This window comes from Channa argus, chromosome 4 (assembly GCF_033026475.1).
Source record: "Channa argus isolate prfri chromosome 4, Channa argus male v1.0, whole genome shotgun sequence".
Classification (NCBI taxonomy): Eukaryota; Metazoa; Chordata; class Actinopteri; order Anabantiformes; family Channidae; genus Channa; species Channa argus.
In genome coordinates, this window is record NC_090200.1 from 7,038,893 (window position 1) to 7,054,127 (window position 15,235).

Genomic DNA, 15,235 nt, shown 5'->3' on the forward strand with positions numbered 1-15,235 from the left:
GTTGCTGTAGAAACTAATGAATTGGGGGGAAATATGCATTTGGCCATCACTTGACTCTAAAACCTTTACTAGTTAAAGCCATAACGCGCAGTTGTTCATGATTGGCAACTCTCAGGTTGATACAAAATGAGACTGAGAGCTTAAAACATCAGCAATTTTATTAAGTCTAAATCTAGGGTGCACTGAAGTGAAAAATTAATTACTGTATGTGTTTGTGTTTGTTTATTACTGTACCTCTGTGCTGTTGGAGACTGACACAGTGATGCCGTTCTCATTGGGGATGTTGTTTGAGCTGTTGTTTGGGGAGCTTGGGCCAGAGCCGGGGGCACTGCTACACGCAGAGTCTGAAACGCACACACAAAATTCACATGCTAACAAGAAAATTCAGCACAGTATCTTAAAATCAAGAATGAAGCGAAACGCTGGAAAGCTTTGTGTTTGTGTGTCTTTTACCTGCCATGTCGAGCGAGCGTTTCTTGGCAGTTGTGATTGGGCTGTCACGGCGACGCAACAGCGGACTGCTCCTCCGCTCGCTTACCTTCTGCTTCAGCCTGGAGCGAAGCTTCAAGTTCGGCTCGGAGGCTGAAAGGGAAAAAAAAAAAGTTACTGATACAAAATATCAAACAACTGTTAAGTGAATTCAATAATTATCCAAGGTTCCACCCTAAGCAGATATGATATGCAAAAAGTGGTTTGTTTAGGTAAAGCAGAGACCTACAGATGTATCTACTTCACTAAATTGTCGTTTCTTAAAAAAATCTCTTTGCTATGAAGACATCAATACCTTAAGCCAAGCCTAAGAAAGATCAACAGCTGCTGTGTTGGTTAGACAGTTGTGGTGTTTTCTGCCTCTGATATCACTTTGATATATTATATTATGTGTTACTAAAAATGTTAAACTACAGCATTTCCATCTATTTGTACTTTGTTTGTACTACCTCAAACTGGACAATATTTGTTTCTTGCTAACTCCAGCTTAGACACCAATAAACCTGTCAGCATCTGTACTGTTAAGACATATGCCAGCTGTACAGCTTTGGACAAATCAATCAAAAGGGTGTGAGAGTTACCTCAGCTACAATCTCAGTGGCTTTCATCTTAACCTGGGAGCCGTTTACATTGATCTGCCACAGAGCACTTTCCACAGAGCAGCACTGCTGTGAAACTTGTTCGGTAGACACTTAGTTACATGCCACGCAACGATTCCTCGCTCCTATTTAGGCACTTTCTGAACAAGCCCAAATCCGATTCATTTTCCCAAAGACATGAGAGCTAAAGAGCAATTAGCTCCAATTTGGAAGCCATGTCTGATTGTCTAAAGGCGGGTCTTTTGTGCTCGCTGTCACAAACTTTTGAATGGAATTGTGAAAGGAGACAGGGAGAAGAGAACGGCATGTCACCTTGGCTTCAGCCACCGAGGCTAATGGTCAGTTTACTTTGCCCTGCCAATCGGGCTTTGGATAATTTCACTATTCATTATCCAATTTTTGTTCATCAAAGGAGGCCTAGATCCAAATTTGGTACACCACTAACTCTGAATATGAAACAAACAGATTAATCTGCTACACTACTGTATAACTTTACTTTACTATGAAGCAAACTCTCAGGGAAATCTTTTCAGAAACGGTTTAATAAAAAAGGAAAAGAGTGAAATGCAGATTGTGAGGGTGTAGTAGCACAAAGAGGAGCTTAGTCCAGATGGAGGTACAGTAATTATTTTGAAGTGAGTCAGTGAAACCAATTTATTAGTGAATTTTACTACGGATTTCTGGGGTTCCCTGCCCCTCAGTTTGATCTTTAGGTTTCTGGAAGCGAATAAGGCAAAAATATTCTCAAAAACTAAAGTTGAATCCCATTTCTGCCAATAAGAGCCACAACACAGTACATAAATACTTCAAAATGCAGTTAAGCGTAGTATGATGCAATCTCTATGCTCATGTAATGCTCTCATACCCATAGGTGTGAATTACAAGAAGACTTATTGACTGTAAAGTATTCCATTTTGCTTACACTCAGGTTTTCAAGGCATATTGGTTATAATCATTAAGATTTTCCTTAAATTCATTTTTTTTCTACAATTGCCATTTATTTGTATGTTCCCTGTAATTACTAGATAGAGAACTAATTTTAAGACGTTGTTTCCCGATGCACATCACAAGTGCATGAGCAGTACATAAATACAAATAGGGCATTATTTTCTTCACTTGGACAGCAAAACTGAATGCTCATTATGTGGGAAGAAGCTTTCCATGGTTCTACCAGCAGAATGTACATCAGGATTATTCTGAGAAATAAAATTGAAATGGTTTGATTATTCGATTTTTAAAAAATCATTTCAATGCCTGTCCCTAGCAATTACCTCTCTCTCTATATATTTCGTGTTGTTACTGGCGAAGTCCACTATTGCCTGATTAGATTGTATGTCCAAGGTAATTACAGGAAGCAATGCATGCATGTAATTCAGCATTGCAATTTGTAATATATCACTGATATCAAACTAACAGTTTACTAATGCTACATCAGACATCTATGAAGGTACTTTTTGTGTGATTTTTGCATGGAAACAGTTGCATTTCTGGGGTTATTTGTGACAAAGTAGCTGTTACCACACTCCTTAAACTGTGCTATGGATGAGAGTATCAGCTGCACTAAAATTCCAAACTGGTGACAGGAGATGCACAAAAGAGCGCTGTTGCTTCCTTTGACCGTTGCTGGGAGCCCCGGGTGCCAGTCCGCTACTTTATGGCCAGGCGGTGATACAAAAGAGTCTCTAACCTCGCCCGAGCTGGCATTACCATAAGTAAACCCCACAAAACACGTCACTGCTATGGGCAAATATCAGTGTGGCACAGGTTCTTCCCTCTCTCTGCAGTCAAGCACAATCCTCAGCTTTATAGAAATCGAGGGACAAACTGACACTCCAGGGACATGTTTTCACTCACTGCCATCTTCCCGCCTGTTTTCTTTTCTTAATATGAAGCAGATTTTTAGGAGTGTGCTACTATTGTGTCACTTGCTGGATTAAGTTCAAATGTTGCTTGCCACCTTCCATTTGCTGCACTGTCATCTTCTACTTCTCTGCTTTTACGAAGAAACCAACACTCCCTCCATCCTCCACCTCAAATGTTTTTCCTAACCAAACAAGAATGCTGAGGTCTTTTAAATGGTCAGTGAAGCCACCAAAAGCTATTTGGCATGTCATTCTTTCTGCATCTTCCTGATTGTCACTACTTTTTGGCATCTCGTCATCTCATCAGTTCCTTCCCTTCATATTCGCTCTTCTATCCTACCTCTTCCTCCCTCTCTTCTTCTTCCTCTTCTTCTTCTTCTCCATCTCTCATAGGGAGGAATGTGGCTGTGTGGGCCAGTGTCAACTGTGGTCTATCTGCAGTCGTTTCCAGCAGCCTGAAGTCTCAGAGTCAACAGGCCTGAAGCAGTGGCTGTAGCTGCCTGCCACTGCACTAAGTGAATAATTGCACTGTAAGACGACCGCTGCTTCACGGCTACACCGCCACATACACCACTCACACTTTGCACAGACGCAAAGCCACACACAAACACACACCTGAGGAAAATCTTTACTCTGTAAAGGCTTCTATACTTTGAGCACTAAACTTTCCGTCAAAAACTATTAGAAACCAGTTCACTTTGTTTTATTCCTGCTAAGTTACAAGACTGCATTTAATACAGGTTTGAGAAATGAAATGAAATAATCATCCATAAAATGTTATAACAAATTTAAAGTAAAAAAACAACCCAGCATTTTTTGCCTTCTGTTTGGGGTGTAAATCCAGTTTTCCTATTTGCTTTATGCAAACCTGGCTAAAACCTACTAGCATTTAGGACTGGTAAATTACCGCTTTGATGTCTGCATGGTAAGGAGGAACTACACAGAGGAAAGGTCCGATGGGCTTACTGTGTGTTTCTGATCAGCATTACAGAGAAAAGAAATACTGCTTTTGTGAATATCTTGACCCAGAGGTTGTGCGTAAAATGAAAACAATAAAAGGCCAAGAATAGGCCCCTGGGGAACCCCAAAAGTAATTGTTGCACTGCAAGGAGGAGATGTTCCCAAATGACATAGCCCTTAAGTAGGATCTATCAAAGCCAATTAGTTTTAATGTGCAATTATCTAAGAAATTAAAGCCAGCAGAAAGGTTTAGTAACAAAAAACAGTACAACAGCCAGCATTCGAGCACTGGAGCAATTTCCAAAATATCAATGATAACATCAACCACCCATTTAGAAACATATAGAAACAGTGCTGAATACAAACTAAATCATAATAATTTCTTACTCAAAAGGATTAATTTATCAACCTAAGGCATCAGCCTTAAGTTTCTTAAAATACTACTCAAGAACAACTATTCAAAGCAGCATCTGAAGATATAGTTATAGTATTAAGATCTAATAAATGGTGCTGCTAAAATGGTAAAAACTCTTTCACACTATTGAGCTCTTGAACCACCTACACTTACATGCTCTCATGTGCGGGATGCTGAGAGACCTTGACAGCCTAATATGGATGTGATTAATGGTGTAGAGCACTGATGCCATCTAAATTATGCTCAATGTGAGTCTGCATGGCGGCTACTGTCCGTCACAGTTCCCATGTGTGCATGTGTAAAATCTTCTCTGCACGTGAGCAGAGACAACGCTACACTGCCAAGTGTGTAAGCATGTGTGTGGAAGTGTGTCTGCGTCATGTACCAGTCTTTCTCAGTGGGAAGTCGTCCCGGGGGTTGTAGACGCCTAGCACAGGGTGATTGTAGGTTGACACGCCAGTCTGTGGAGGTGAGCTCTGGTCCAGGGAGCTGTGCTGAGTTTTGCTACAGAACAAACACACGGACTGTTACGGACAGGATCAGTATAATAAAATCATGGGATATGATTCCAAAACATTGATAACTCTGTGGACGCGACTGAATGAGTAATTACAATAAAGTAACAATCTTCATGGCTGTCATAGATCTGTATGATTAAAGCATCACACAAATCCCTTGGCAAGGCTGCAGACATGCGCTGCCATCTGTTCGCTGCCTACAGAAAAAAGGTGGTGTTTGTAGGAAAAGTAAAGCCGAGCTGGCTCTGGCCCAAATGCATGTTCCTGACAAGCGGATATACACACTTTCGTCTTTCAGAACTGAGGGGGCTGAGGAGTCCAACTTGTGGAGAAAATTTACATTAGAGAGAAAGAGCACAGAAAAGGAGAGGCAGCATATAGAAAGAGAAGCTTTGTATCACTTTGAGCTTTTGAAAGTCAACGCTTGTGGGTGTTTCACTGGGTCACACATCAAGATTACGTAACATGATTTATTTGGTTATGTATTTACTTGGTATGGTTTTAGTGCTTTATTGCCAACATGAAATACATAATCATTAAGAACATCACTGGTAATTATGTCCTTTGCAACACAGCTATTGTCAGGTTTGTCAGGTGAAGATTTAAAAGAGCGACAGAGAAAAGCTAATCAATTAAGTGCACTACACAGCTGTGAGATACTTATGTTGACGTCAGCTCAACTCCACACAGGGATGGAGCTAGTACTTGTGAGCGACATTTATATTTGACAAATTCCTTGGTTCGCATTGTGTTTCCAATCATGCAGAGTTCCAGTGCTTACGCAAAAGCAATGAATTCATGTGACAGTGCGAACAAGGAGGAATCAACAAGTGTACACACCTGCAAACGGCTCCAGAAATGCTACTATAAACATTCAAGGCCGAGCCTTTAGCGCACGAGCCCCTATCATCAGGTTTTAATATCCTGCTCTCACGTTTAAGTGTGTGAGTGTGCATGTGTATTCCTGTCTTTGTTTTATAACCCCGCTCGATCCATCTCTCAGTCAGGCTCATACAGTGTGGAAGGTGAGGAAGAGGGGAAGCTCACTGACAGATTAAGACACAACCCAATACATTATTCATCAGCTGTCAGAGACAGAATTACCAGAGATCTGCAGTTAGCTTCTATTGTATTGTTCTGCTTACAACAATTACAAAGAATCACGCAAAGGACTTTAATAGTCTTCCAGCTTGTACACTGACAGTTTCTATTGATTTATCTGTGTGAGACAAGTAAGGAAGTCAAACATGACCCGAAGTCTCTGCTTTACTATATAATACATATGACTGGTTGAGTTAGCTACACCCTGTGAGCACAGCGTACAAATCTATGCATTTATTATATTTGTTTGACTTTTGAATTAAACAGCAACCGTTCCTCACCGGTACCAGTAGGGAGCATCATTAGAGAGGCCTCCTTGGTTGAGGCTCCGCTGGGCCAGGGCTTTCTTCTTGTTCAGGACAAACTCCTGGAGACGCATCTTAACCTCAGTACTGGCCACAGCACCTGAAAAGTGAAGTTTAAAAGTAGGAATTTTTAGAACATTACTGTGTAAAGATTGCCACTTATTATAAGGAGCTGGCAACAACTGGCAACAAACCTTTGTATAATGAATTACCTTAACTGATTATATGGCCTTGAAGGAAGCTTATGCCATTAGGTGAAAAATACACTATGACAGACAGTTGGCACAATCTCTACTAGTCTGCAGCAGTGAATACAATCTGTCACACAACCCTCCCCAAGTTCTACTAAGCTTGGGCACTGTCATTAGCTTCTATTGTACTGAAGCTGGGGATGGGAATGGGACAACTGCCTTAACAACTGACCTACAGCCTATCTCTCACTCAATTATACCAAATAAGCAAACATATTAAAACTGAGTCACAAAATTTCCTATTTCGTTTCCTTTAAAGTTTAAATCAGTTTTACTGCACTCTGAAAGTATATCACATTATAAATGTTTACTCTTCCAACTCTTCATTGACATTTTATCATGTTAAATGGAAAACTTAGATATTGTCATTTTAGACTTTGTCCAAAATGTCCAAAATGGCTTCTATAAATTTCAGTAAACATGTTGTTATTTTTCCCAAGTTTGAAGGCACAGCACGAGTTTGTAACAGTTAAAACATCCTTGGTTTAATAAGTAGTTTGTAATAAGTTGGTACAGACATAGACAAACGTTTAAATTTTGGGGGGGCTTTATGGATGACTTAGAACATTGGTTTTATTTACGACCTCTGAGGCCACCAAGTTGTCCGAGCTTGCACTAACTTTACGAATGACAAATTAATCCGACTGAAGATAAAAAATCGACAGATGCAATACACTTAAAGGTGATTTATTGAAAAGTCTTGATGTGTCTTCCAAGCTTAATAAGTAAAAGACCCTTTCTTGTGCTTGAATGATTAGTAATTAAAAAATAATATATATTGTTTTTTGTTCTTATTCTTTTTCATAAACTTTGCCAGCTTTTAGAGGATTTGTGACTTTTCTCTCGTTTACAAAATCTTAAATCACATTTAGTCGACTGTTTGGACAGAACAAAACTTTGGAAAACATTACTGTGCATTTATGAAGATTTTGATGAACAGTTTTAACTATGTTTGACATCTGAGAGAATAAACTATTCATTTAATTAATCTGTAAAAAAATCATTAGTTGCAGCCCTTTCCATCAGTCTAAAACACTGTCATATTTCTTGATGGCACTGGAGCTTGACTACCACAATCAGAGGACGGGGATTATGCAAGTTGCAGGAAAAAGATACAAAAACTATGCACAATCCTGAGAAAACTGAGGGCACTGAGGCAACAAACCAAACTCGCTCAAGTACACGTGAGAGCAAACACACTGTCCGATAATTCCCGCCCCAACTCACATAGATTTACACACACACACACACAAACACACACACATAAGACTCACACTCAACTCGCACAGCCTTGATCTGTAACCACTTTCCATATAGTGTGTAAACTGCTTTCAAGGACTCCTGTCCACTCGCTTTCAATGAACTGTTGAGAGACATCCAGCATGCAGCGGTAATAACTCTGCTTAACCACCACCAAGGCCACTGGCTAATACAGTTCGTTTACCACAGTAATTACACAGGTTCTCCAAGTAAAATGGAAATACACAGAGAAGCAACACTGATCTCAACTGTCCTTTCAACCTTGGAGCATTTTGAATGAAGTGTTCTTACAAACAGGTTTGGACCTCGTCTAAATGCTACCAAACAGCGTAACTTTTGAGACAGGAAACTAAACTTTTTGTCTGTAATTTATGTGATAGATGGTAACACAAAACGTTCACTAATCCATTCAGACCCCCATCACCTTCAGGTTTAAAGCTGATGTTAAACAAGCACACTGTGATTCAACAGCATCAGCTGGTTAAAACATTTTTAAGAAGTGAGTGTGCACAGACCGTTTTTCTGGTATATTTTCTTACGGTGCTGATATTGTGACAAAAAGGTTTAAATCGTTTTGCAGTCTTTTTCCGCTTTTGCCATTTTCTCCATGTTTGTTGCTGCTTTTAATGGTGGCAATGTGTGATTTAATCCTGCATAAAAGGTGTGAGGAAAGAAAAACCTCTACAGTCAGAATTAAGTGTCAGACTGGATTGATTTTTTTTTTTTTTTTTTTTTTTTGAGATTCAGGTTAAATTTCAGCTAGAAATGTGGTTCTGTGTGAATTTTGCACTTTCATTAATGTGTAAAAAACAGGTTTGAACTGTTCCAAATAACATTTGTCTGGTGGACAAATTTAGCAGCGCAGCTTGGGTTTGGATTTAGCTCAGCTGCTTCTCAAAATCACATCTCGTTGGGACTTACTCTCTTGTCCTCTCTCCTTGTTCTTCAGCAATTGTAGTTTCTGCTCTCTCTGCTGTTTCTCTAGCTCCTGCTCCAGACGATGGTTCTCCATCTTCCTTTGGTGCTCCAGTAGCTCCTGCTGATGCTTCAATGCCAAAAGTTCCTGTTGCTGCTACATGAGGAAACATCAGAAACATGTCAGTAAACACCTGCCTATTAGAATTCATCAGCCAAAATCTCTGGCCTGAAATTCTGCAAACTCTATATATCAAAAATCATTCACTACTTCTTTATCCCTTTCAGCCTGAAGATAAGATACCTAAACTTAACTATGAAGGTCACTTCTTCTTCTCTGTTCTCATCTGTAAACATCTATTTACATTCTACTCTCAGTACTCTCTACTCTCTGCTTAAGTTGCCATCTGAAGTAATTATGTCCGACAGATGTTTGAAGAAATAAAATAAAACCTTGGCAATTCCAAAAGCCAAAGCTTTTAAATAAATACAAACAATTTAACCGAGTATAAGGTTTTAGCAAGACACACAATCCTATCTGCTCGCTTCCTCATTGCTGCAAAAAGCAAGAGAACAGCATCTGCTAAAAGTTTAAATTGGAAAACTCGTCTTCCTCAGGCCTCAATACTGAACAAACAAACTCAGCCATGGTCTGATGATTTGTCCTGTAACCCAAATCAAAAGTCAAAAGTAAAATCCCTATAAAAAATGCAAGCTGAAACCTGCTTTCACTTTCGTCAAAGCCTTAATGCACTTCGAGTACCTAAGGCAGCGAATTGAGACTCCCAATTGCAGTTTAATGTCTCTGTAATATACAAGAAATAGGCAAGCTTCCTGTGGCTGCACTCAGCCAGCTACATAATAAGCTCTCTCTCACATGCCAAGAAATTGACACTCTACCCTCCTCTCCCCCGTTTCTTTGCACACCCAATGGCAACATTTGATCAGTTTACTGTAACTGCGTGTAATCAACCTGTGATGGTGTTTTTTGGACATCGTAAATAGACAGTCAGTAGCTGGGACATGCACTTGTGTTTACCGTGAGGGAAAAACAAGTGTATCAGACAAGTCTGTGAATAACTTAGTGGCTGAAGGTGAGACAGAGGTGAGGTGGTGATCGTGTGGGTGGGAAGACTCAAATAATGCATAGAAACATAGGTAGAACCCATGTGGCTCAATAAACCAGAGCTACACACTAATGTTCCTTTTTTCCATTCTGAATAAAACTCGCAGGAGCTTCAGGATTATTCTGACATTTTAAGAGTTTATGTTCAAGGAAAGTTTATGTTTACAGACATCAGAATGTGTGCATGCAGTGTGTGTTGCTGTGGAAGCAAACTGGGCATGCGTGTGGCTGTGTTTGCTGACATTTGAGAGGATATGTATGTTTTAATGTCTGTGCAACTGTGTGTGTGTGTGTGTGTGTGTTTGTGTGCATACACAGGAGCTGTGAATGGGGCTGATTGAGGCTGGGCCTCCCTGCTCAGCCTGTGCGTCACTGGCCTCCACCTGAGTGGTCCTGCAGCCCCACCACAGGCCAGACTGTCACAATCCTGTTCCCTGTGTTTAGTCTGTCCCTGCTTTCCCCAGCTTCAATTTCTATCTCCAGCTTTTATTTTGTAGCCCCTCAGCCTACTTCCTGTCTTTGGTGTCATCAGCGCTTGATTATTTTCACCTGCTTCTCTATCCTTTTAAACCCGGCTTTCCCCTCGGTTCCCTGCCAGTTTGTCTTTGCTGCTATGTTGTATGCACAGCAAGCCTCCCCATCTTTTCCCTATTAGGACTCCTGTTTCTCTGTTCTGCCTGTTCCCTGTTTTTGGACTTTCTGCCATTTGGGTCTGAGGTTTGGCTATTTTGTTCATTGTTTATCTGCCTCTGTTTTACACTAGGTTTAATTACTAGTTTATGTTTATTTGTCCCCTTACTGTTCTGTGCATATCCTTTAGTTTATTGTATAGCCCGGATTCTGTCGACTAATTTTGCGTTTTTGTATTTCTTACCCCTTTCTGCATGTTTTCCTTTCCTCCTAACGCAGCGATTTTTCTGTTGTTTTCACTCCTGATTCCCTAACCCTGCCATCTCCTTATTTGGGTCTTCAAAACCTTATACCCTAATCCATGACCCAGACAACCCCTAAGACAGCATCACTTATCCCCCAACATCATTAAACAACCCCACAACACTGACTCAATACACTCAACGAAACCCAAATTGAAAAAGTATCAAAGAATGAGTCCATGAATCCAACAAAGCTGCAGATTTTACAAAAACGAAAATGAAGAGAGCAGAGAAAAGATGGAGAGACAAAGGAGCTGAAATAAAGAAAAAAAATAGCAGGATGACAAGATCAACCGAGAACAAAAAAAAAAAGAAACTAACAGTAAGGGATGAAAGGAAAAGAGGGAATGAAAGAAAGCTAAACTGGAAAAGGGAGGTGGAAAAGAAGAACGTTTAAGGAAAAGAGTAGATAGGAGGTAAAATAAAGACTAGAGAAAAAGAAGAAAGAAAGACACACTTAAAAAAAAAGGAAAATAAACTAAAAATATAAATGACAATAGGGAAATAGGAGGACATGAAGACTCAGAGGGTCAAGAGCAATATAAAAGAGGTAAAGGGGAGACTGGATAAACAAAGAAGGAAAGACGGAAAACAGGAGGACACTAAAGAGGACAGAAGAAATTAAAAGGTTATGAAATGAGAGAAACAATGACGCACATATAGGAAGGATGAGGGAGGTAAGGGAGAGGGAAATGAAAACAGTATGAATAGGAAAAAAGAACCAAGAGAGCAAAGGAAAAAAGTCAAAAGTGATAAGACAAGTAGACTCATAAGCCACAGATTAAGGATAATAAATGTGAAAGACGACAGGTTGGAGAGAAATGAAGAGATGAAGCAAAAATAATAATAATAATAATAATAAAAAAAAAACGAAAGAGCAGTAGAGAAGTGAATAAAGAACAATCTCTAGTATGGATTAACTTACACATTAAAAAAAACAAAAATTCAAACTAATATAATCCAGCACAATCTAATCTTCTGCCCTCGCAATCCATTCTTGGGCATTTTGTTCTAAAGTCCTGAAAAAAAGTAGTTGAGCTGTTCCATTTGCGCGTATTACAATTCATATTACAGCAGTAAAAAAGAACAAACAGTGGAATATTTTTATATGACATATGAGCCCCACAGGAGCGCTCTCAGAGGGCCTGGTGTATTAAAGCTTCAGAGTGTGGGCGTGCTGATCTAGATTCACTTTGTATTTCCAGGTCACTATGATATGAGCATGTGATCCCGACTCGATCGCTGTGCGATGCATTGTTCAACATGTCAAACAATTCTAGCTTAATCTGCCTTTTTATTTATTAATTCAAAAGCAAAGTAAAGTATTTATTATTGGATGCTGATATTTAAAGTAAAGGTGCATAAGGGGTTGGTTATGTAATGTACCAGCAGAGTTACAAAAGTCTATCCTTTACACATTTTCTGACTCCAAAGGCACGATTATAGTGCTGTTCTCCATCCCTGAAGATGAAGTGAAAGAAGCCTAAGTGCCTCTTTGTTCTCTGCTCTCCTCTTCGCTTTTAATGCAAAGTGATTTAAAGCTGACAGACACGCTCACTGTTGGTGAGTTTAGTCTGTTAATGAGTGTTGTGGCAGACTAAATTAGGAGCTGCCTCTGATTTGTTTAGAAAAGTTTTAAATAGTTTTGGGCTGCGAGCCTGCTGCTTCAATATTGCGTTGTTGTCTCTTGAAAGGTTCATTAAAATGTACTTAGTATTTGTTTATGTACATGCTCTGTGTGCGGCAGTTTTAATTACTAGTGATGCTTCTTGAAAACAACTTATTTCAGGAGTTTAATATGTTCACTAGCCACAGGAATCAGGTGAGGTGCAGGGGAAACTCTTTTAATAAGCCTTGATTCATGTTTGAAGAAAAACATCTTATCTTAAAATACAAATGTAGGGCATGTATATATGTTTAGCGTACTGTATGGGCCTGAATCATCTTGCTTACCTAAAAGCCAAATATCTCCTGGTTAAGAGAACGAATGAAAGCTAAACCTTTTGATTAGTTCACTACTCTGATTCTGGTTTCCTATATTTTTCCTTTACTGTTTTTTTTTTTTGGTATAGTGTTTGCAATGTTCTGAATGCATAAATGTATATAAAACCCTAAACCCGCCCTAAACCTTCAGAATTGTAAATGTACCTTGATGTGTTCCTGGAGCTGGGCTTCATGTTGACGGGACAGCTGCTCATGCTGCCGCTGGAACTCGGCAATGAGAATCTGCCGTTGGATCTGCTGCTTCTGCTTCAGTGCCAGCAGCTCTTGCTGCAGCTGCTGTTCGCGCACTGATGCCGCCACCACGCCCCCGCCGGCCTGGCCCGTTCCGAGGGAACCGGGCGACTGCTGACCAGGTGGGGACAGCGATGACACTTGTTGCTGCTGCTGCTGGTGATGGTCCACGCGCAGGTCCATGGGGATGGCGGCTGGAGGGAGACGCAGGGGCAGCGCAGAGTTGATGTCCACTGCAGGGACAGAGACACAGATAAAAGACGCAGTAAGTATCTTCCTACAGAGTTTTAGCTAGTGGATTATTACATGAACTCCCTTAGTATCTTTTTAGATTTTTTTAGTGACAAAGCATCACATCTGGATAAAGTGTAAAATGTGTGCGATATTGGGTCCTGGTCACTGGTCTTTACATATTGTGATCAAGCCATGTATGTTCCTGTATGTTCTAAATGTTGGATACACTAAACTGCATTTAGCTACATTTAGATGTAAAAATAAGAAAAATCCAAAAGGACACAAAGAAAATCACTGCTACATGTTCCTGTATCACAAGGGCACTGATGTGTTTGAGTATTTAGTTATTACAAGTGCAAGGAGAGACACTGTGCCACTGAATGGGATAAAAATCAAAGCTTTTCAAAATGTTATTTAATGTGGGTTCCTCCTCAGGGATAGAGAACTGAGCGTTATTAAAAAAATACCTGTTGGCAACAAACCGCAAAGATATCTGACATCACTGTCGGCATCAATTCACATCATTGTGAGCCTAATAGCTCTGCAATGTTCACCAGCTTTTCTGCTATTTAAGTGAATGCAATACATAGCTGCATATATTTAGAAACACTACGTAGTATGTAACTTATTTTAATGATGCTTTTCAGTGATACAAAAGGTTAAATTCAATATCAAAATTTAACCAATATGCTTACACAAACAACAGATTATAAGAGTTTCATTAAATAATAAAACACTTTTACAGCCATGTACGACGTCAGAGATGCTTGTAATTGAGACGTATTGATCACCGTTCTACTCATGGTCCCAAGGAACAAGTCAAAATCTTTAATATCTATCAAATGTCATCAATCTTTATTATAACTATATTGGTGCTGCAATACTTACGGCAACTTCAAGTTGCCCTCTGCTGAGTAGCATCTTCCATTTTTGAATCATACGAGTTAAATGGGTATTTTTCGGAAGTAGACCTGTTTATGAAAGAGGTGGTAACATAATGTTCTAATGGGAATCAATAAAGTTGCACATTACACTAATATTCTGAAGTAATAAAAAACTGACAGTGTTTGTGTTTATCCTCTCATCGCTTCTGCAAAAACCTGCTACAAGCTCAACCTGTGTGACTGATGCTGCAGTTATGTATAAAGCTCGTCGACATCTGACAAAGATTGCATTGACCCAGCGAGGTGCAGGCCTCGAGCCGGGACAGCCACCCACAAATCACTGCACAGGAAGCCTTCCAATCACCGGGCTTCCTCCCTATTAAATCTGAATAAATAGGAGTCGATTGACTGATTATTTACCTACATGTTTACTGAGAGTGAGGAGAGAGCCAGAGATACTTGCCTGGAACTTTGCGTTAATAAAGAGGCAAACACGCCACCACTGACACTTAATGCACTGAGCCAAAAACAAACGCACAGGTACATTTATGCAGCCAATTATATGAAATAATACTCGCCATTGGATAATACTTAATGGCGAAGTCGTACTTGGGCTGCAGAGGTCTGAAGAGTAAAAACACTGTTACGAAGGCTCCGGTGAGCATAAATATGGTTTAGTCGTCAAATAGCTACTCAGGCCCACTATGCCAAACTGATTTAAGGGGTGTAGGGCAAAAAATAGACAAATGTTAAAATGCTAGAAGCATTGTTATTGGAAGATTGTTGTTACTTCTTCACTTTCACACCAGTTTTTCAGATGGATTTCCATCTGTCGAGTCACAACACAGACACGCTCTCTTCAGATTTGATTTATGATACATCTTTCTCTGAGACGTGCAATGTTTGGATACGGAGCTATAAAGCATTCGTAGAAGATTCCTTAAATGGCTTGGAGAGGTAAGCTTGGCTAGAGGCATTTTCTACCTCTAAGCACCATCCACTATGCAGACTAATAGTGACTGCGCATCACTGCAATTAAATCCATATGGGGTCTTTTAAAACTCCACTTCCTCTTGTGTGTTTTTGTGCAGCAGGTGAAACACACCCCTGCAGCTGTTGTGATCTACGCTATAGAAGAGCAGAGCAACA

At 39.9% G+C, this 15,235-nt stretch overlaps 1 protein-coding gene across 6 annotated transcripts in view; it reads right to left on the minus strand.

The window, feature by feature from the left end:
• The window catches only part of LOC137125022 (histone deacetylase 4-like), a 48,325-nt gene that overhangs the window by 13,034 nt on the left and 20,056 nt on the right, over positions 1-15,235 (minus strand). For all 6 annotated transcript variants that reach the window (XM_067499893.1, XM_067499895.1, XM_067499896.1 and 3 more), the window contains 6 exons: positions 12,882-13,201; positions 8,682-8,832; positions 6,226-6,349; positions 4,711-4,829; positions 454-582; positions 235-344 (listed from right to left, as the gene is read on the minus strand). In XM_067499893.1, coding sequence (XP_067355994.1) covers positions 235-344; positions 454-582; positions 4,711-4,829; positions 6,226-6,349; positions 8,682-8,832; positions 12,882-13,201 — 953 coding nt within the window. The remainder of the gene's footprint in view (positions 1-234; positions 345-453; positions 583-4,710; positions 4,830-6,225; positions 6,350-8,681; positions 8,833-12,881; positions 13,202-15,235) is intronic.